The 22,985-nt window shown below is 45.8% G+C and overlaps 1 protein-coding gene and 1 long non-coding RNA gene across 5 annotated transcripts in view; one reads left to right on the forward strand and one right to left on the reverse strand.

Annotated features, from left to right (window-relative positions):
• Positions 1–14,398: 14,398 nt before the first annotated feature.
• EYA2 (EYA transcriptional coactivator and phosphatase 2) overlaps positions 14,399–22,985 on the reverse strand; it is a 261,820-nt gene continuing 253,233 nt past the window's right edge. For 2 of the 4 annotated variants that reach the window (XM_081256937.1, XM_081256939.1), the window contains 2 exons: positions 21,781–21,881; positions 14,399–15,120 (listed from right to left, as the gene is read on the reverse strand). In XM_081256937.1, coding sequence (XP_081113063.1) covers positions 15,040–15,120; positions 21,781–21,881 — 182 coding nt within the window. In that variant the 3' untranslated portion in view covers positions 14,399–15,039. Of the gene's footprint in view, positions 15,121–21,660; positions 21,882–22,985 lie in introns of those variants that run through there. The other 2 variants (XM_081256938.1, XM_081256936.1) reach the window with 1 other exon arrangement.
• Positions 19,706–21,756, forward strand: LOC308629290. The gene is made up of 4 exons (XR_014017649.1): positions 19,706–19,767; positions 19,878–19,994; positions 20,681–20,900; positions 21,695–21,756. It is a non-coding gene; the product is annotated as an uncharacterized lncRNA (long non-coding RNA).

Genomic DNA, 22,985 nt, shown 5'->3' on the forward strand with positions numbered 1-22,985 from the left:
GGCCTTTTTCTAAACAAGTATTTTCCAAACAGTGGGTCATGGAATCGATTTAGTGGATTGTGACATGCATCATTTAAAACAAAAATAGAACAGGATGGAAAATAACAGGACGTATCATAGTATTATGGGTCAGCATTGCTTTGTGAAACATGTTTTAGTTATACACACATAATATACATACACCTGTATTTATATGCACACACACGTATCTGTGTTAGACTGGGTCTCAACATAATATGCATTTCTTATTGTGGAGTGACCAAAAAAGTGGCTTTCAAACAAAAAGTGTTGTTCATGTCTGAATGCATTCAGTGCTGGCAACAAATCTGTGAGGTGGGTTCTCTTGTCACCCCCATTTTACAGCTGAGAAAGCTGAGGTTCAGAGAGGTGAAGTTCCTACAAACAGTAAAAGGAAGAGCTGGGCTTTGACCCCAGGCCCGTGTCTTAACCACCTGCTCTCCCTCCTCTCCAGACAGCACCTGGCATGGCTGTAAGGATGAAAGGAGCTCATGCAGGTCAAGGGCTTAGCCCGGTGCCTGGGACACAGTAGGTGTTTAATAAATGTTAGAAGCCGGGCTTGTGTGTGCAGCTCCCCATTCAACCACACCAGGTGGTCAGTAGGATCCAAGGGCCGAGAGAGGGGAGGGCTGGGCTTCTGCGGTCCTGATACCGTGGAGTGGGGAGGCGGCAAGAAGGGCAAAGAGACACCCCCTCGCCTGCAACCGGAGTTCACCAAATACTCATTTTTGGCCAAATACTTATGGTTGAATTTTAAAATTAGTATTTGGCTGGAGCTGGCTTATCCACCATCCTCGAATGAACTTCTGGATATAAAAAGAAATCCCAACATTTTGTCCAGCAATTTAAACTATTATGACAATGGTACTGTGAAGCATTAGAGCAGCTAACTTTTCAAGTTGGGCTGAGTGTGGGAAGAAGTGCTTCCTGGCCCTGTGGTTGCTGATGGTTCTTGAGGCCACCATGGTGTTCTCTACTGGGAGCCCCATGGTGGCTGCAGCCGGTCAATTAATCCTTAACTCTTAGGCCTGAACACATCATCGATGGCGCTGCAATTTCAGGGAAGCAATCCCTGAAGCAAGGGCTCAGTCCGAAGGAGATGCTTCCGGAATCCTTGCAGCGTTGTTTCCAGGCATGACTTCTTCAGGTGGCACCTGCGGGCAGCTTGGGCCAGCGGAGGGGTCGCACTGCCCTCTGGTGGTCACTGCAAGCATAGCTTCTCGGGCGCTGAGCTGGCATCATCACGGGGGCTGACAGCGCTGGGGGGAGAATGGACGAGCGCTCTCAACTCAAATTGTCCTTTACCCAGAATGAACTGTCAATCCAGGCAACATCCTAGAAGCCTCTCAAAAGCATTGTGAGTAAAGAAACCAGGCTGCATTCTGTATGGGCCCGTTTATAGGAACTTGTAGATCTGGGTGACAGAAATCAGAGTGGTGGAAGGCTGGTAGAGGCTGGGAAGGACCATGGGGGCCCTTTTGGGCACCTGGAGACGTCGTCCATCCTGATCTGGGGGGTGGCTACCCAAGTGTAATCGTGTAAAAACACATCATGATGCACAGTTGAGCTTCGTGCAGTAAAATGTGTGTAGGTTATAAAATGAGAAAATATCTTCAAGTTCACGAGAAACCCCATGACCACTTTTGTGGGGTTTTTTTTGTTTGTTTGTTTGTTTGTTTTTGCGGTACGCGGGCCTCTCACTGCTATGGCCTCTCCCGTTGCGGAGCACAGGCTCCGGATGCGCAGGATCAGCAGCCATGGCTCACGGGCCCAGCCGTTCCGCGGCATGTGGGATCTTCCCGGACCAGGGCATGAACCCGTGTCCCCTGCATCGGCAGGCTGACTCTCAACCACTGCGCCACCAAGGAAGCCCCACTTTTGTTTTTTTGGCCACACCATGCGTCATGCAGGACCTTAGTTCCCTGACCAGGGATCGAACCCGTGCCCCCTGCAGTGGAAGCGTGGAATCTTAACCACTGGTCCTCCAGGGAAGCCCCTGATCGGATGCCTTGCCTCTATCCTTCCCCCTCTAAATCATTCCCCCACGCAGCAACCAGGGTGATTTTTAAAAATATAAGCCAGATTATGCCCTTCTCCTGCTTGAAACTCTCTGGTGTCTTCTCACTGGATTTGGAATAAAATCCAAACTCCAATGAAATCAAAAATCCACAGCCAAAGGGGTCCAACCAGATCTGGCCTGGCCTTGGCCTGGCCTTGACCTGGCCTTTGTCCTCCAGCCACTCCGGCCTTTCTTTCCACCCAGCTTGGAAGTTTTGCTTGCCTGGAAGTTCTCCCTGGAATGCTTTCCCTGGCTTTTCTCATCATCCAGGTCTGAGCTCAGGTGTCTCCACCTCAGAGGTGACCAGACTGTCCATTGTGCACCCGTGCTGTTCTGATTGCACCGCATCACCCCAGTGTCTCCTTCTGGACTCAGCCAGTGTCTGGTGAGGAAAGCAGCCCTCACCGTTGACAGGACACTGCCTCGCTGTGTATCGTGAAAGACAAAATCTCACTCAAGAAAAAGACCCTCTGTGTTTACCCCTGGACGAGCCCAGGGGCCAGTTGTGGACCCTGAATGTTTCACTGGATGGGTACTGTGATCTCGTTCCAAAGGATGTTCTCAGGATCCCCTTTGAAGTTGGCTGACTTAGGCCTCCAAGGCCCACCTTCCCCTCCCCACTGAGGGTCCCATGGCCCCATCTCTCTGGACCTCCGGGCGGCTCTTGGAAGGGAACTTGGGTTGTGGCTCAGGCAGGAGAGCAAGCCTGTGACCTCAGGTTCATGAGAGTTGGGATGCCTCTGTGTGTTTTCACCTCTGCTTCCAGAAGCCGAGAAGAGCGCCTGGTAAGTGGGCTTCACCCGGCAGAGTAGAGGAATGGATGTAGCACAGCTGCCCCGAAACATGATAGAGTCCCTGACTTGGACCACTGAGACCCTGCTTTTGGCAATGGTGGCTCAGTGGGGGTGAGGCTTCCTGGGATGGAGCAGGAACGAGGTCGCCTGATTTCCAGAACAGTCTTCCTCAGCCTTTGCACCAGCACCATTAGGCACAGAGTGAAAGGGTGAGTGTTGCCGTTTGGGGGAAACTGGCTAGAAACAGGCCCCCAAGGGAAATGGGCTATTGACAGAGAAGTCTCCAGAACTGACACCTGACCTTCAAGATGTTCTTACGGTAATCCATTCGCAAATTCAATATATGAATAAGGCACTCTCCCACTTGTCATCCATGTGTCTGATAGCCCTCTGAGGGTCATTGTTTTGTTGTCCCATATATCCTTCCAAAGTTTCTTGCAAATATTTCCTTTTCTCCCTTTTTACACAAAAGGTGGCATGCAACACACACGGTTCTACAATTGTTCTTCTTCACTTAGTGGTATGTTTAGATCTTTCCAAATTGATCCATAGGGACTGGTCTTGTTCTTTTTTATGGCTGCATAATATTCCATTATATATATCTATTTCCATTTAATCAGTCCACTACTGATGGATATTTGGGTTGTTTTCATTCTTTGCTGTTAGAAACAGTGTTGTAGAAAATAACTCTGTGCAGAATGTTCATACTTACGTAAATATATCTGTAGATAGATTCTCAGAAGTGGAATTGCTGGGTGAAACTTACAAATTGGATAAACGTTGCCAACTTTCCCTCCTTAGGATTTGTACCAAGTTCAGCTTCCACAAGCAATGCATGAAGCCGCACAGCTCCACCAGTACTGTGAGTCATAAAACTTTCAAATTTTTGTCAATCTGATGAAAAATATGGTATCGATGTATTCGCATTTCCCTTATTATGAGTAAGACTGAGCATCTTTTTATAAGTTTAAGAACCAGTTATATTTTGGAAAAATATATAAAATGGCTGTTCATGACCTTTGACAATTTTTTATTTGGTTGTTGGCCTATTTATTTCTAAGAGCTCTTTATATATTACAGGGATTAACTCTTGCTCTTGTCTGTGATTTGAATTTCAATTTGGCTTTTGTCTCTACTTATGTTTTTTAATAATGTTTCTTTAAGGTGGTCAAATTTATCAAATTTTTTTTTGCAAGGACAATGTCTTATTCAAATTTGTGTCTGTTGTGCCTGGGACATCAGTGCCTTGTAGATGCTCAATGAATATCTGATGAAAAAAATGCCTGGTTCAGTTGGTAACATGAGTGATTGATTTCCTGAGTAGAAATATGAGCCCATGTGATATAATACTACTACTTACTAATAACATTATTTACTATGTGCTATATAAGTTGAGATGCTTTTGGCTGTAAGTAACTAAGGAAGAATCAACTCAAAATACTTAAACCATAAGGACATTTTAAACTCACATAATAAATTTAACCTATCTTTCCTAAACAGTTATCCTTTTAAGAATTAAGCAATACTTTATCAATGGAAATCTTTGTTGAATCATTCCCGCCACAGCTTCTATTCCAAGCATGTGGATTATTGCCTACAAATGAAGCCAAATTAGAGGAAACAGAATCCAGGGATAGAGAGAAAGAGACCAAAGTTAAAAAAATTTAAAGACACATCTTGAATTCTGCATTTGGGGTGGTGGTGGTGATGGGGTCTGAGATCACACATTCCTGAACCTTTCAGTCAAGTAAGCCAAAGACTTCTGTTTCTTAAGCTCCTTTGATTGTATTTGTGTCCTTTGCAATTGGAAAAAATCCCAATGGTAGCTCTCTGACTTCTAAATCCCTTGACAGGCAAATGCCTTCAGCCCCAGAGGTTGACCTGAAGACTTCTTTGGTTCTCTGTCCTTCTGCTGAGCTGGCCAGGAAGTTCTTGAGTCAATGCTCAGACTTCTGGGAGGCCAAGAGCTTTTCTTTGGGAGTGCCGCATAGTCCAGTTACTCTACTTCTAAGAATGTTCTAGAGAGCTGCAAGATACTGCTGGGGAAACAGTGAAGGAAAGCAACCTGGGACCACTGAATCTTAGCTATCCATCCATCCATCCATGCATGCATGCATCTATCTTCCATCCACCCATCCATCCATGCATCATCCAACATATAGTAATTGCCATCTCTGTTACAGAATGAGAAAGACACTGTCCGTGCCCACTGGCAGCTCTTGAGTCATGTAGAATTCAGAGTAAAACACTTACCTTACAGACTGTGGACTGTCAGCACCAGCCTTTGACATTTAGTCATCACAACAGAGAAGTAGTTGACTGTCTAGGCAGTTAATTTCAGGATTAAGGGGCAGGTCTATCTGTTTCACCCCAAGCCTCTTCCTGTGTGGACGGCTGATAGTCTGCTATTAGCGCCTCTAATGGAAGCCTGTTAAAGTAAAGTTTCTTTTTTATAGGTAATTTACTCTTTATTAAACTCTAAACAATTGTTTTTGAATTTTATTTTGTTAATTTTTTTATATGGCAGGTTCTTATTAGTTATCCATTTTATACATATTAGTGTATACATGTCAATCCTAATCTCCCAATTCATCCCCCCACTCCCCAACCCCCCACCACTTTCCCCCCTTGGTGTCCATACATTTGTTCTCTACATCTGTGCCCTGCAAACCAGTTCATCTGTCTTATTTTTCTAGGTTCCACATATATGCATTAATATACGACATTTGTTTTTCTCTTTCTGACTTACTTCACTCTGTATGACAGTCTCTAGATCCATCCACGTCACTACAAATGACTCAATTTGGTTCCTTTTTATGGCTGAGTAATATTCCATTGTATATATGTACCACATCTTCTTTATCCATTCATCTGTCGATGGGCATTTAGGTTGCTTCCATGACCTAGCTATTGTAAATAGTGCTGCAATAAACATTGGGGTGCATGTGTCTTTTTTTTTTTTTTTGCGGTACGCGGGCCTCTCACTGTTGTGGCCTCTCCCATTGCGGAGCACAGGCTCCAGACGCGCAGGCCTAGCAGCCATGGCCCACGGGCCCAGCCGCTCCGCGGCACATGGGATCCTCCCAGACGGGGGCACGAACCCACATCCCCTGCATCGGCAGGCGGACTCTCAACCACTGCACCACCAGGGAAGCCCGCATGTGTCTTTTTGAATTATGGTTTTCTCTGGGTATATGCCCAGTAGTGAGATTACTGGGTCATATGGTAATTCTATTTTTAGATTTTTAAGGAACCTCCATACTGCTCCATAGTGGCTGTATCAATTTACATTCCCACCAACAGTGCAAGAGGGTTCCCTTTTCTCCACACCCTCCCTCTACAGCATTTGTTGTTTGTAGATTTTCTGATGATGCCCTTTCTAACTGGTGTGAGGTGATACCTCATTGTAGTTTTGATTTGCATTTCTCTAATAATTAGTGGTGTTGAGCAGCTTTTCATGTGCTTCTTGGCCATCTGTATGTCTTCTTTGGAGAAATGTCTATTTAGGTCTTCTGCCCATTTTTGGATTGGGTTGTTTGTTTTTTTGCTGTTGAGCTGCATGAGCTGCTTATAAACTTTGGAGATTAATCCTTTGTCAGTTGCTTCATTTGTCTTTTGGTCTTGTTTATGGTTTCCTTTGCTGTGCAAAAGCTTTTAAGTTTCATTAGGTCCCATGTGTTTATTTTTGTCTTTATTTCCATTTCTCTAGGAAGTGGGTCAAAAAGGATCTTGCTGTGATTTATGTCATAGAGTGTTCTGCCTATGTTTTCCTCTAAGAGTTTGATAGTTTCTGGCCTTATATTTAGGTCTTTAATCCATTTTGAGCTTATTTTTGTGTATGGTGTTAGGGAGTGATCTAATCTCATACTTTTACATGTCCCTGTCCAGTTTTCCCAGCACCACTTATTGAAGAGGCTGTTCTTTCTCCACTGTACATTCCTGCCTCCTTTATCAAAGATAAGGTGACCATATGTGCGTGGGTTTATCTCTGTGCTTTCTATCCTGTTCCATTGCTCTTTGTTTTTGTGCCAGTACCATACTGTCTTGATTACTGTAGATTTGTAGTATAGTCTGAAGTCAGGGAGACTGATTCCTCCAGCTCCGTTTTTCGTTCTCAAGATTGCTTTGGCTATTCGGGGTCTTTTGTGTTTCCATGCAAATTTTGAAATTTTTTGTTCTAGTTCTGTGAAAAATGCCAGTGGTAGTTTGATAGGGATTGCATTGAATCTGTAGATCGCTTTGGGTAGTAGAGTCGTTTTCACAATATTGACTCTTCCAATCCAGGAACATGGTATATCTCTCCATCTATTTGTATCATCTTTAATTTCTTTCATCAGTGTCACTAATTTCATTCTTTTACATGTAGCTGTCCAGTTTTCCCAGCACCACTTATTGAAGAGACCGTCTTTTCTCCATTGTATATCCTTGCCTCCTTTGTCATACATTAGTTGACCATAGGTACGTGGGTTTATCTCTGGGCTTTCTATCTTGTTCCATTGATCTATATCTCTGTTTTTGTGCCAGTACCATATTGTCTTGATTACTGTAGCTTTGTAGTATAGTCTGAACTCAGGGAGTCTGATTCCTCCTGCTCCGTTTTTTTCCCTCAAGACCGCTTTGGCTATTCGGGGTCTTTTGTGTCTCCATACAAATTTTAAGATTTTTTATTCTAGTTCTGTAAAAAATGCCATTGGTAATTTGATAGGGCTTGCATTAAATCTGCAGATTGCTTTGGGTAGTTTAGTCATTTTCACAGTGTTGATTCTTCCAATCCAAGAACATGGTATATCTCTCCATCTGTTCATATCATCTTTAATTTCTTCCATCAGTGTCTTATAGTTTTCTGCATACAGGTCTTTTGTCTCCCTAGGTAGGTTTATTCCTAGGTATTTTATTCTTTTTGTTGCAGTGGTAAATGGGAGTATTTCCTTAATTTCTCTTTCAGATTTTTCATCATTAGTGTATAGGAATGCAAGAGATTTCTGTGCATTAATTTTTTAAAATAAATTTATTTGTTTATTTTTGGCTGTGTGGGGTGTTTGTTGCTGTGTGCGGGCTTTCTCTAGTTGCAGTGAGCAGTGGCTACTCTTCATTGTGGTGCACCGGCTTCTCATTGTGGTGGCTTCTCTTGTTGTGGAGCACCAGCTCTAGGTGCGCGGGCTTCAGTAGTTGTGGCACGCGGGCTCGTTGTGTCTCACGGGTTCTAGAGCACAGGTTCAGTAGCTGTGGCACATGGGCCTAGCTTCTCTGCAGCATGTGGGATCTTCCCAGACCAGGGCTCAAACCCATGTCCCCTGCATTGGCAGGCAGATACTTAACCACTGCATGACCAGGGAAGTCCCTGTGCATTAATTCTGTATCCTGCAAATTTACCAAATTCATTGATTAGCTCTACTAGTTTTCTGGTGGCATCTTTAGAATTCTCTATGTATAGTATCATGTCATCTGCAAACAGTGACAGTTTTACTTCTTCTTTTCCAATTTGTATTCCTTTTATTTCTGTTTCTTCTCTGATTGCCATGGCTAGGACTTCTAAAACTATGTTGAATAATAGTGGTGAGAGTGGACATCCTTGTCTTGTTCCTGATCATAGAGGAAATGCTTTCAGTTTTTCACCATTGAGAATGATGTTTGCTGTGGGTTTGTTGTATATGGCCTTTATTATGTTGAGGTAGGTTCCCTCTATGCCCACTTTCTGGAGAGTTTTTATCATAAATGGGTGTTGAATTTTGTCCAGAGCTTTTTCTGTATCTATTAAGATGATCATATGGTTTTTATTCTTCAATTTGTTAATATGGTGTATCACATTGATTTATTTGCATATATTGAAGAATCCTTGCATCCCTGGGTTAAATCCCACTTGATCATGGTGTATGATCCTTTTAATGTGTTGTTGGATTCTGTTTGCTAGTATTTTGTTGAGGATTTTTGCATCTATCTTCATCAGTGATATTGGTCTGTAATTTTCTTTTTTTTTAAAAATATTTTGCAGGTATTTGTTTATATTTCACCTCCAGAAATTGATTGGTTTTAGGTGCTTCTTTTTTTTTTTAATAAGATGTTGGGGGTAGGAGTTTATTAATTAATTAATTTATTTTTGCTGTGTTGGGTCTTCGTTTCTGTGCGGGGGCTATCTCCAGTTGTGGCAAGCGGGGGCCACTCTTCATTGCGGTGCGCAGGCCTCTCACTATGGTGGCCTCTCTTGTTGCGGAGCACAGGCTCCAGACACGCAGGCTCAGTAGTTGTGGCTCACGGGCCTCGTTGCTCCGCGGCATGTGCGATCCTCCCAGACCAGGGCTCGAACCCGTGTCCCCTGCATTAGCAGGCAGACTCTCAACCACTGCACCACCAGGGAAGCCCTCTTTTTTTTCTTTTGTTTTGCTTTGTTTTTTTTTTGCGGTACGCGGGCCTCTCACTGTTGTGGCCTCTCCTGTTGCAGAGCACATGCTCCAGACGCGCAAGCTCAGCAGCCATGGCTCATGGGCCCAGCCACTCCGCAGCATGTGGGATCTTCCCGGACCAGGGCACGAATCCATGTCCCCTGCATTGGCAGGTGGACTCTCAACCACTGTGCCACCAGGAAAGCCCTGTAATTTTCTTTTTTTGTAGTATCTTTGTCTGGTTTTGGTATCCGGGTGATGGTGGCCTCATAGAATGAGTTTGGGAGTGTTCCTTCCTCTGCAATATTTTGGAAGAGTTTGAGAAGGATGGGTGTTAGCGCTTCTCTGAATGTTTGATAGAATTCACCTGTGAAGCCATCTGGTCCTGGACTTTTGTTTGTTGGACGGTTTTTAATCACAGTTTCAATTTCATCACTTGTGATTGGTCTGTTCATATTTTCTATTTCTTTTTGGTTCAGTCTTGTAAGGTTATACCTTCGTAAGAATTTGTCCGTTTCTTCCAGGTTGTCCATTTTATTGGCATAGAGTTGCTTGTAGTAGTCTCTTAGTATGCTTTGTATTTCTGCCGTGTCTGTTGTAACTTCTCCATTTTCATTTCTAATTTTATTGATTTGAGTCCTCTCTCTCTTTTTTTGATGAGTCTGTCTAATGGGTTATCAATTTTGTTTATCTTCTCAAAGAACCAGCTTTTAGTTTTATTGATCTTTGCTATTGTTTTCTTTGTTTCTATTTCATTTATTTCTTCTCTTCTCTTTATGATTTATTTCCTTCTACTAACTTTGGGTTTTGTTTGTTCTTCTTTCTCTAGTTCCTTTAGGTGTAAGGTTAGATTGTTTGAGATTTTTCTTGTTTCTTGAAGTAGGCTTGTATTGCTATAAACTTCCCTCTTAGAACTGCTTTTGCTGCATCCCATAGGTTTTGGATCGTTGTGTTTTCATTGTCATTTGTCTCTAAGTATTTTTTGATTTCCCCTTTGATTTCTTCAGTGATCTCTTGGTTATTTAGTAACGTATTGTTTAGCCTCCATGTGTTTGTGTTTCTTACGTTTTTTTCCCCTGTAACTGATTTTGAATCTCACAGCATTGTGGTCAGAAAAGGTGCTTGATATGATTTCAGTTTTCTTAAATTTACTGAGGCTTGATTTGTGACCCAAGATGTGATCTATCCTGGAGAATGTTCCATGTGCACTTGATAAGAAAGTGTCATCTGCTGTTTTTGAATGGAGTGTCCTCTAAATATCAATTAAATCTATCTGGTCTATTGTGTCATTTAAAGCTTGTGTTTCCTTAGTAATTTTCTGTCTGGATGATCTGTCCCTTGGTGTAAGTGAGGTGTTAAAGTCCCCCACTATTATTATGTTACTGTCAATTTCCTCTTGGGTCTTGTTTTTGTATCCATTCAGCAAGCCTGTATCTTTTGGTTGGAGCACTTAATCCATTCACGTTTAAGGTAATTATCGATGTGTATGTTCCTATTACCATTTTCTTAATTGTTTTGGGTATGTTTGTGTAGGTCCTTTTCTTGTGTTTCCCACTTAGAGAAGTTCCTTTAGCATTTGTTGTAGAGCTGGTTTTGTGGTGCTGAATTCTCTTAGCTTTTGCTTGTCTGTAAAGCTTTTGATTTCTCCATTGAATCTGAATGAGATCCTTGCTGGATAGAGTAATCTTGGTTGTAGGTTCTTCCCTTTCATCACTTTAAGTATATCATGCCACTCCCTTCTGGCTTGTAGAGTTTCTGCTGAGAAATCAGCTGTTAACCTTATGGGAGTTCCCTTGTATGTTATTTGCATTTTTCCCTTGCTGCTTTCAATTATTTTTCTTTGTCTTTAATTTTTGCCAATTTGATTACTATGTGTCTCGGCGTGTTTCTTTGTGTTTATCCTCTATGGGACTCTCTGTGCTTCCTAGACCTGGGTGGCTGTTTCCTCTCCCATGTTAGGGAAGTTTTCGACTATAATCTCTTCAAATATTTTCTCGGGTTCTTTCTCTCTCTCTTCTCCTTCTAGGGCCCCTATAATGCGAATGTTGTTACATTTAATGTTGTCCCAGAGGTCTCTTAGGCTGTCTTCATTTCTTTTCATTCTTTTTTCTTTATTCTGTTCCGCAGCAGTGAATTCCACCATTCTGTCTTCTGGGTCACTTATCCGTTCTTCTGCCTCCGTTATTCTGCTATTCATTCCTTCTAGTGTATTTTTCATTTCAGTTATTGTATTGTTCATCTCTGTTTGTTTGTTCTTTAATTCTTCTAGGTCTTTGTTAAACATTTCTTGCATCTTCTCAATCTTTGCCTCCATTCTTTTTCAGAAGTCCTGGATCATCTTCACTATCATTATTCTGAATTCTTTTTCTGGAAGGTTGCCTATTTCCACTTCGTTTGGTTGTTTTTCTGTGGTTTTATCTTGTTCCTTCATCTGGTACATAGCCCTCTGCCTTTTCATCTTGTCTATCTTTCTGTGAATGTGGCTTTTGTTCCACAGGCTGCAGGGTTGTAGTTCTTCTTGCTTCTGCTGTCTGCCTTCTGGTGGATGAGGCTATCTAAGAAGCTTGTGCAAGGTTCCTGATGGGAGGAACTGGTGGTGGGTAGAGCTGGCTGTTGCTCTGGTGGGCAGAGCTCAGTAAATCTTTAATCCACTTGTCTGCTGATGGGTGGGGTGGGTTCCCTCCCTGTTGGTTGTTTGACCTGAGGCGACCCAGCACTGGAGTCTACCTGGGCTCTTTGATGGGGTAATGGTGGAGTCTGGGAGGGCTCATGCCAAGGATTACTTACCAGAACTTCTGCTGCCTGTGTCCTTGTCCTCACAGTGAGACACAGCCACCCCCTTCCTCTGGAGGAGACTCTCCAGCACCAGCAGGTAGGTCTGGTTCAGTCTCCTATGGGGTCACTGCTCCTTCCTGTGGGTCCCGATGCGCACACTACTTTGTGTGTGCCCTCCAAGAGTGGAGTCTCTGTTTCCCCCAGTCCTGTCGAAGTCCTTCCATCAAATCCCGCTAGGCTTCAAAGTCTGATTCTCTAGGAATTCCTCCTCCCGCTGCCGGACCCCCAGGTTGGGAAGCCTGAGTTGGAGCTCAGAACCTTGACTCTAGTGCGTGGACTTCTGTGGTATAAGTGTTCTTCAGTTTTTGAGTCACCCACCCAGCAGTTTGGGATTTGATTTTATTGCGATTGCACCCCTCCTACCATCTCACTGTGGCTTCTCCTTGGTCTTTGGATGTGGGGTATCTTTTTTTGGTGAGTTCCAGTGTCTTCCTGTCAATGATTGTTCAGCAGTTAGTTGTGATTCTGGTGCTCTTGCAAGAGGGAGGGAGTGCACGTCCTTCTACTCCGCCATGTTGAGCCAATCTCCCTACAGAATTTTTTCTGACAGCAGGTTTTGATGGTGGTGGAAAGGGAGGGCTGGATAGCACATGATTACAAGTGGGTGCCTGAGTGGCAGGGGTACCAAACAATGGGGAGACAGGGAGGATCCAGGAGCGTTCACATGGCTGACTCCCTGGGAGGTTCTGCTCCAGTCCCTTTCTCTATTCCAGCCAGAAGTCAATTCATCCAGTAAAACTCCTCCACTCATTACAAAAAAATCTAAGTAGGCAAATAATAGTGAGGCTGACCCACATGTTCTAGGCAACTAACTCTAGGGATTCTTTACCTCCATTTAACCATCCACCCATTTAACTGTTGCACCATTCTTGCGCCCACATATCCAGCCATCACAGTATTACTGTCAATCACCCATCAACCGTTCCATCCAACTACTCATTCAAACAGCCATCCATTCATTTAGACACTCACTCACCGTCTTAACCATCTATACATCTTTCCATAAAGCCATGCAACCATTCGCTCATCCAAACAACCATCTATCCATTCATCTCACCATACAACCATTCAGTCTTCAGTTCAGTCATCCGTCCACTCATAATCTATATAGCCATCCATCTAGTCATCCCAACAATTATCCATCCATTTATTCATCCGTTCTCCAATCACCTTGCTAAACATCCACCTTCAAATCACTCAATCATCCAGTCACCTAACCAACCGTCCATCCACCCACCCGTTTAGACATCTATTCATCCATTTTTCCAAATATCCATTCACCCAATTACCTGTGATTCCAATTATACTTTCATCCTTCCTTCCACGTCATCTATAACGGGATTCCAATTTATGTCAGTATCCACTCTGTAGATTGATTCTAAGAACAACACTCGTGCTTGATTTGGGGGAATACAGAGATGAAACCAACAGCACCTGCCCCCAGGGAGCTCAGAGCCTAGCCAGGGAGTCTGTCTCACCCTTGGTGATGACTTTCCATCTATCAGATTGTAGCTCTGAGACTCCAGTCATCCATGAAGTCATCTCCCATCTCCACTGACATGGATGCCAGCCAATTGGTGACCCTGGATTTCACCAACATGAATAGAGGGCGAAGCCTATACTTATGCTTAGCATCCACTCAAATGGATCGAGACCCTGCTTGGAATTCTGTGGGCAGCAACAGAGCTCAAGATGTCCTTGGAACTTCTCCAGATGTCCCTTCCTGTTCCCTACACTGGATCCTTGGCTCATCCGCTGGAAAATGAAGTCCCACCAATGGCATGGAGGTCAGTTCTGGTTTCCATCCCAGCCCCCATTTTCCCCAGTTCTTTTAGTAGTAGCTCGTGGATTCCTCCTTTGGGGGACAAGCTCTCCCCAGCTTTCTGCTAATGAGAGACTGAACCCCATCCAGCTCCATGGGCAGCTCATGACTCAGGTTTGACACAGTCTTGGGGCTTTTGCTAGAACCCCTGTGCAGAAAGTGCTCTCTTTCTGCTGGTATGGTTTTGCCGAAAGATTCTTGGAGCTGCCTTTGCCACACAGGGAAGAGCCTGCCCGAGAAGTAAAACCACACAGGAGAAAGTCACTTGATCACCTGGATCCAGCTATGGCTAAAGACAGTTATTACCCAAAGTTCCTGGAGACGATTTTCTTTTTTCTTTGGCTTAAGGCAGTTTGAGTCGGATTTTATGCTTCCGTAACTGAAAAGGTTTTGGAAAACACCAACAAATTCAGAAGCCTCAAAAGCAGTAATGAAGTAGTGACACTCCACCCCACTTCAAAATGTAAACGTGGTTTTATTTAATGCCTTTTTCCGTCACAAAGTACTGCCTCCTCCCCAGGGTCCCCTCTTCCTAGAAAACAAGATGGCAGCATAAGGCACGTGCACTGTCCACATGACATCAGGTTACGTTCTTAAAAACAAAAATAAGCAATAGTCTTCCCCACAGCCCCAAATCGCCCCCCTCTGTTCAAAGAATGATTGTCCCCTCAAAGCACAACTCAGAGCAGAGAGGCTTAAATTAGAGCTGTGCACTGCCCCACATGCCAGCTGAGAAAACAAAAACCAACACAGGTACAAGAGCGTAATACCAGAGTAATGAGATTAGTCCATAAATTAAAGTGGAGAAAAAAAAAAGAGCCTGTCCCCTCCTCATCACCAGCCCTCCCCCAAATCAGGAATTCCTTGCTTGTGAGTCTTGCAGAAAAGTCTGGACTCCGAGCCAGCCCTTTTCCCCAAAGTTAAATATTCCAAAGCCACTGCTGGGTACTTTGTTTCTCTGGACCCGCGTTGGGACTGAAAGGACGGCTTCTGAGATGGTCACCGGACACGTCCTCTTGGCGGGAGGGACCCTGCCTGGTGTCTAGCATCTGGCAGGGGAGGTGGGGAAAACCGGGGGCCTGGGCGGGTGGGCTGCCTCTCTGATGGCAGGTGGCGAGGCTGCGGGTTCTGCTATAAATACTCCAGCTCCAGGGCGTGCCTCAGCGCCTCCAAGTCTGCGTGGCAGGATATCCGCCAGAAAGGCATGTTGTGCTGGAACACAGAACACCAGCCACACGGTTACGGCTCTGTGCGGTGCTTCCCACAGCCCCCCCTGGATCCCACGCCCATGGTTAGAACCTTAGGAGAAATCACACTGAGTCAGTGTAGCATGTGGGCATTTCCCAAACCGGGAGCAGAGAACATCGTTGGTGGACCCCTACGTGGTCAGGCAGGCTTTCTATTCCTTCTGAGTCTGTTCTTAAAAAAAAAAAATTATTTACTTATTTTAAATTAATTTTGATTGGAGTATAGTTGCTTTACAATGTGTTAGTTTCTGCTGTGCAGTAAAGTGAATCAGCTATACGTATACGTATAACCCCCTTTTTCCTTCCCATTTAGGTCACCACAGGGCACCGAGTAGAGTTCCCTGTGCTGTACAGTAGGTTCTCATTAGTTATCTATTGATATTTTATACATAGTAGTGTATATATGGCAATCCCAATCTCCTAATTCCCTCCCCCCCCACCCCGCCTGAGCCTATTTTGATTTGCTTATCCTGCACTGTCCGACATGTGGACCGTTTGACCCTCCCTCCTCTGTTGGGACCAGCGTGGTCTTAGGCGGCATGCTGACATGGAATTAAATCACACAGCGAGAAAGCTATTCCGTTTTAAAAATGTGTTCTCAATCCTGCTACTTCAGATAGAAAATCTAGACTAGATGCTACTGTGTCTTCAACCCCGCCCTAACTCTCACTAATCTCCATTTGAACAGATAGGGCTGGTCCCAGAGAGTCTTTTTTATCTTTTCCTTTTCTTTACAGCAGGTGATGCTTGCTCTGTGTTATTGTCATGCTATCAAGTTTTCAATTTTAAACATAAGTGCATCGATTGAAAGGGAAACATTAAGTAGGTAACAGTACAGGCAGCATGCAGAGACAGCAAAAGTTGTAATTGGTGTAAAAGAAGTGTTATGCTGATTATGGAAAGAAATCACTCATGTAGAGAGAAAAATTTGCAAAATATTGATACTTCCATAGCGTGAGGGTTAAATGTTTCAGTGCAAAGCTCTGTTCTACCACCATTAGCTGGATGATCTTAATTTACTTTGGTGCTTGTCTGTAAAATGGGGATAATACTTGCTGTATACTATGTGTATCTTATATTACAGATGAGGAGACTGAGGCACAGAGTGGTCTGACTCCAGAGAAAAAACTTGACTGCCTGCTTATCACAGGAAAATGTGACCGTTGACTAAAGTTGTTGCCTGTCCAAGAGCCATCCTCCCTTCTTCCTACTTCCAGAACCCCGAATTTGGCAGCGCCATGCCCGAGAGGTAGGGGATGAGTTATGATTGTCTAAGCAAGTGATGACAACCTCAGCCTTGTTTACCAGGGGTTTGTCCTGTATCCTTCTGACTTGTGACCCATTGAAGCTAATGAGGAAGTTGGCTGCGGGCTTCTGAGAAAGGTTTTCCTCCATGATTAGAGAGAGAGGCACCTGAGGAGAACTCCTTCCTCCTTACTTGCCCTTTTTATTTGGATGATGACATGTTAGTATGTGATGTCTGGAGCTGTGGCAGCTGTTTTGGGATCATGAGGCAAAATATTGGAAAAGAAAATGCCAAAGATGGTTAGAAAGGTAGAGCAAAATGATGGAAAGGGCTGCTTGGTGAATTTTTAGACCCACGGAAACAACGTAGGATACACCTACTTGTAATCTTTTTTTTTTAAATTGGAGTATAGTTGTTTTACAATATAGTGTTAGTTCCTACTTCTAATCTTGTTAGGTGAGCAAGTGTTTAAGTCTTCATTACATAGGTTTTCTGCTACCTGCAGCTACAAGATACTGAGCCTCCTCAAGACAGTCACTGACCTTCAGTTATTTACTGAGTGAACAGAGGGTGCTTGATGAACATATGGATGCCCCAAGTTCTTGTGGTAGTTCTGCTGCCCCTTGAGGTTCTATGCCCACAGGGTAGAAACTATACAGGTGTCCTTTTGGTTCCAGGAGCACAACGACCATTTCCTGCCTCTGGGGGCTCTGCACTTTTGATAGTTGGGTCAGGGAAGGCCTCTCTAGGGGGGTGACATTTAAGCAGGACCCAGAGAACATGAAGGGGGGAGCCATGCAAACGTGTGGGGAGGTAGTCGAGGTAGAAGACAGCAAGTGCAAAGGCCCTGAGGAGGGTTTGAGCTTGAAATGTCATATTCACTGCTGCCTTGCATGGCCCCTGGCACATGGTGGGCGCTTAATAAATATTCGTGGAAGGAATGAAAAGAGGAAGGGAGGGAGGAAAGGCAGGAAGGTGAGTTTCTCAAGCAAAGCCCTCAATGGACACACCTTTTTCTCTTTTGCCCAAAGGAAGCAGAAGTCTATCCATCATGGGCAACCGATGCCACCTCTTTAATGCCTTTCAGCTCCCCCCACCTCCCCTCACCCCGGCCAAGCCTTGCATTCTCTGCAAAGATGGATGCTGGTCACCACCTGGCCAATCCAGTCCCTCTTTAAAGAGTGTAATTCATTGTCTCTGGGAGGAAATGAGCAAAGGGGAAGAGACTATCTCAGCCATCTCCCTCCCAGGCCTGGTGGCTCCAGAGCGTAGGTAGATTTATCACTTGTGGAGAAGGGGAGACAAATGACCCACTAAAATGGAGATATTAACAACACTGTCAGCTGAAACAGTTGAAGCCCCTCGTCCTGTCGCCGTATTTCATGCTGCTCAGGTGTCCAGTGGCCTGGGCTAATGAGTCCCATCCATCAGGCCGGGAGAGCTGCTGGTGCACAGGGTTTCTCACTAATGGGCTGGGGCTGCTACTTCAGACACTGCGGGGGACTTTTAGGGGAGCTTGGTGCATGGGGTGTGTGTCCCAGTCTTCTCTGGTGGACTCCACTCTCTTCTGACCAGGTCAGGGGTGCAGACTGACAGTGTTTGAAACTCCTAAGTCCACCTCCTTCCTGCCAGGCGTTTGGAGCAAAACACACAGCAGTTTTCATGTACCAGCTGTGTGACCTTAGGTAAATTAATTAACCTGAGTCTCAAATATGTTCTGTATAAAATGAAGTGGAATGGTACCCACTTCGCAGGGGGAGGGGGTTGGAGGATTAAATAAAATGATGATGTCGGTAATAAAGAGTAGTGGTGAAGGCCTGGGGTTAAGTAGGGTGCCAGTTAGCGTCCTGCCACATGCCAGCTGGGATGGAGACTGCCAGCTGGCTCCCAACATCCTTTCTTCCCTCTCTCTCAGAAAACGCTTTTTTTTTTTCTTTTGCTAGGAACTTGGTGGCTGAGAATAAAGGGTACATCTCCCAGCTACCTTTGTGGCAAGGTGGGATCATGTGACTCAAATCTGGCCTATGGGGTCTGAGCAGCAGTGATGCTGACCTCCATCAGCTGTGCTCTTAAAGGGAAGAGGAGTCCTTCCCCTTTTCCTTCCTGGTGGCTGCAGTGCAGACGTGGGCGTGGTGCGGAGCCGTCTTGGACTTTGTGGAAAGAGCAGTACTGGGACTGGCAGAGCAACAAGACAGAAGGGGCCCAGGTCCCTGGTGCTGTCCCAGCTGTCTGGGCAGCTAACGAGAGATGAAGAAAGCTCTCCACTGTTTAAGCTGCTGTCTGGCATCTCTGGCAATGCAAACTCCACAGAAACTGGGCAGCCCTGGCCCCGCTGGAGCCCACCCCATCCACATCCTCAGCCGGGTCTTAGCAACGTGCTTCTCCTGTGGACTTTGAGCAAACAAGGGATTTCGGTGAGTTTTCATGTTATGTGAAAACTGGCATTCTTGTTTTCTTTTTCTGCTGGCTCCCCAGGAGAGAGAACCCCTGAATTTCTGAAGGTGGATTTAGCCTTCTCCCCTCCCCTGGCCCTGGGGAGTAGTAACCACACAGCTCCGGGCTATTGAGGGCTAACTATGCACGGTTTCTCTGCTGGGCCCCAGGCGCCTGTTCTCAGCAAGTGTGACAGATTAAAAAGGCAGCTCAGAGAGGGCTGCCATCTGCTGAAGGCCACACAGCCAACAATGGCAGGAGCTAGGATTTAGAGCAAAATGCGCTCCCCCGGTCACCTGTTGAGAGCTGGGCGGCTGTAGGGTGAGGTGAGGGAGGCGCCCGGGACACAGACCTTAAGGAGGCACCTCCATCCGCTCCTCCTCCTCCTGGCCCCCTAGGCGAGGGCGACCCCAGACCAGCAGGTCTCAAAGGAGAAGCCTGCCCGTTAGGGGTGACTTGGCAATTTCCAGGGCTGTGATTTTTGACTGTCGTCCTGACTTGGGGGCACTGCAGGTGGGGGCAGGTCTCCTGCCTCCTCCCACACGCCTTCCACCTGAATGACTTTCAGATGTCCTGCCAGGTATTTAAGTAAGCACAGACCCGTTCTTAATAACCTGAGTGTAGACCCTTAACTCCACTTTGTCACATATAAATAGAGCATTTTTCTCATGCTTTTAATAAAACCCGACTTTCCCAGGGCTGCAATTACCGTGTCAACTGGGGAAGTCTATTTTATTTTATTCAGAACCTTCCCATGGGTTGCTTCGCAGTTTGGAGCAGTCACGTGACAGCCGCGGCACCTCTGTGGCTTCGTGAATGGCCAAGACCGCACACCTGTGTCCCCCTGTGTTTGTCGGCTCACATCCTCGGTGATGGCACGTTTGGGTGTGAGATCTTGTGCTCAAGTGTTCACATACTGAAGCACACGTTACTGTGAGTATAAATGACTTTCCCTTATTTCTCTTTGATGTATCATCAGATATTGATCTCCTGGACATCACAGTTATAAGGAGGTTTTATTATCCATTAGTATTTCATTTCAGGAGAGGAAACGGTCATTTCAAAACATCTACTACACCGCCCTAAGAAACGTCCTTTGACTGGTGAGAAGGTGGGTGAATGGCAGCCACTGCTCCATGGATGTCCCTGTCATTCTCCAGGTGAGAACCGGAGGGCATGTAGGGGGTGCCCGCGGCCACGGGCCTAAGTGGGTTCTCAACCCAACTTCGATAGAAGCAAAGCAGGGTATCTTGATCACTGTCACATGCTGAGGGCAGAGGGTTTTTTTCTATTAGATCTGAACTTGGAAGAGGGGCTCTAGAATCCCCCTTCCATCCCGGCAGTGGGCTTCAAGTAGTCTCACCACAGACCATGCTCTTGACCTGGCACACTGGTCCTGGATTCATGTGATGATTCACGCTACCGTTTTGGTCATATCCTGGTGTATCACCCCTATTATTCACTTAATATTTTTTCCTCTGAATCAATTCATTTTTAAAGTTTAAGAAATATGCTTTAAAAAGAAGTGCTCAGGGTAAAAGCTGAAGTCCCTCCGAAGGCCCCAGGCACCTCCCTGACTGCACCTCCTGCCCCTCCCCACTCGCCTGGTGCATCGTGCAGCCAGCAGCCGTGCCAGCTCCCTGCAGGATGCTCCAGCCTTCCGACCTCTGAACTTCTCGGCTCCTCTCCGGGAACTCCCTCCCTCTGATACTCACTTGGCTCACTCACTCTCCTCCTCCCATCTTTGCTCAGCTGTCACCCCGCAGGGAGGCAGGCTCGACCACCACTCACACTTGCAGCTTGCCCCTCTCTTAGAATCTCCTCTGTTTCCCATTCTCTGCTTTAGTTTTCGCCAAAGCTCTGGTCATCATCTGACACGCATGTTACACTTGAGGGGTGGATTGCTCGTCCCCAGGCTGTGAGCTGAGCGAGGGGTGAGAGCCCTGTGTGTTCTGCTCACTGAAGGACGCCCAGCGCCTGCAACAGTAGCTCCACACAGTAGGTGCTCAGCTAACGGAGCTTACACACCAGCTGGAGAGTCGGTGATGCAGCCACCCATCACACAGGTAATTCTTTCACGACAGGAGGGGATAATGCCCTGGAGGAGGACTAGGGACAGCTGGGGGAGGGAGTCGCAGGCAGGCCTGACTGAGCTGCAGTGGGAGCTGGTGAGAGAATCCTTCCCTCTGCAAGTGGTGCTGAGGCTGAAAGGATGAGTCCGGGAGAGCTGGGAAAGCGGAGGAGCCTTCCAGGTGGATGGAACGGTAGATGCAAAGCCTTCTAAGCACCCCTCTCTCGGGACCCTCGGGGCCCTCCGTCTTCTCGTGAGTTCCATCCGCTGAGACCCCCTAAACATTTTTGCATTTCCTTTGAATCTGTTTCTGGGGCGGGAAGGGAGAAACCAGGGGGAAACCAAATTAAGCTCTGTGACATTAACCATCTGCTTCCCAGGCCTCTCTGGGTGTGGCGGGGGGGTGGCAGGCTCTCTGGGATGCTGTTGACAGGTCCAGATCCAGGGCTTTGGCAGCTGTTTCTTTTCCAAGAACAGAGCTGTGGCCACCAGAACCCCCCTGCCCCTCTCCTTATGGGCCTGAGATCACAAATGCAGGATTTTCTTTCTCATTAGCTTAATGCTGTCTTTATTAACTGGGAAGCGTTCCTGGAACATATGATCAGTAAGCATTAAATAAAACACAAACACAGGCACCAGCTCCCCGGCCAGCCTGCCCTGACAGAGGGTCTCTGGGCTCCTGAGCAGTTGTCCCAGAAACAATGCAGGGCTACCGGGGTGGCAGCCAAAGGCCCGGAGGGGGATTTGCAGGAAATTACTCAGGATGCTTCTGCGATTTCCAAATGGCAGGGGACGGGCGAGCAAAGAGCCTGGGAAGGAGACAGGCTCAAGAGAGGAGGAAAGAGCAGCCGGAGCGATGGACGCAGTGAACATACCTTTTTCGCCCCCTGCTCCTCTTCCACGCCATCGCCAATCACGATGTAGACGGCTTTTCTGCCGAATCTCTGCATTATCCTCTCAAAGCAGCTCTCCTTCCCTGCATGCACGGATGAAGGAAAGAAAGAAAAGACACTTGGTGAGGACCCAGGATTGAGGTGACTAATAACCGCTAATCAAGAGCTCACTTTGTACAGCCTTCTTACAAAGGTCTTCTTAAGGACCAGGTATTAATCATTTCATCCTCAAGCAGACTTCGAGGCATCACTGTCCCCATCCCCATGTGATGGATGACAGTGCAGAGGCACAGAGAGGTTAAGTGGCTTGCCCACGGTGACACAGCAGGAGAGGCAGTGCAGGGGTTTGAAACAAGCCCTGGCGTCTATGCAGCTGTCCGGTGTAGGAGTGATGGGCCCATTATACAGATGAGGACACGAGGCTCTGAGAGGTGCCCTGGACATGATCTGCCCAGGATCCCCAGAGTTAGTTTAGGAAGCAGAGGTGCCAGGATTCACGTGTCCGAGGGTGGGCAGCCTGGCGACAGAGTGGCCCTTGTGCGACTCAGCTGTTTGTTTTTTTCTTGCTCCCTGTAGATGATCACCTTTTCGTATTTTCCTTCTTCCCAGGGGCTGGGCAGCAGCATCAATCCAGGAACACTAAATTCGGGTCTTAGCTCATCCTGTTTTAGCAAGTTTAGTAACCATCATCATAATGAGAAGAGTACTAAAAAGAACAGCTGTCACTCAGCAGATGCCAGCATAGAGTAGGCTAAGTGCTTCACCCGCCCCATCAGGATTTCTTAGCCCCGGTGTTACTGACATTTTGGGCTGGCTAAATTCTTTGCTGCCCTGAGCACTGAAGGATGTTTGTTTAGCAGTATCTCTGGTCTATAACTTCAGTAAAGGCAAAAACTGCTCTAAGAAAATGCTTCCAAAGTACGTACCATATATTTGTTCTTGCTTCAGAAAAAAAACCAGGTAAATATTTCTAATTAAAAATAACTAGGCTTTGTATTATTATACATTTTTAGGTGATACAAGAAAAAAAAAATCAGCCTCCTCCCCCACAAGAAAAATCAGTATTACTTGCCCTGATGACAAACGATGCTGTTAATTTCTAGTTATTGAATTCTCTTATCTGATGAAAGTTCTAAGCCTAAGGCTTGTTTTCTTTGTTAATAAAGGAGATGAGCAAGTATTAGAGA

This window comes from Mesoplodon bidens, assembly GCF_964165515.1.
Source record: "Mesoplodon bidens genome assembly, chromosome: 15".
NCBI classification, from domain to species: Eukaryota; Metazoa; Chordata; class Mammalia; order Artiodactyla; family Ziphiidae; genus Mesoplodon; species Mesoplodon bidens.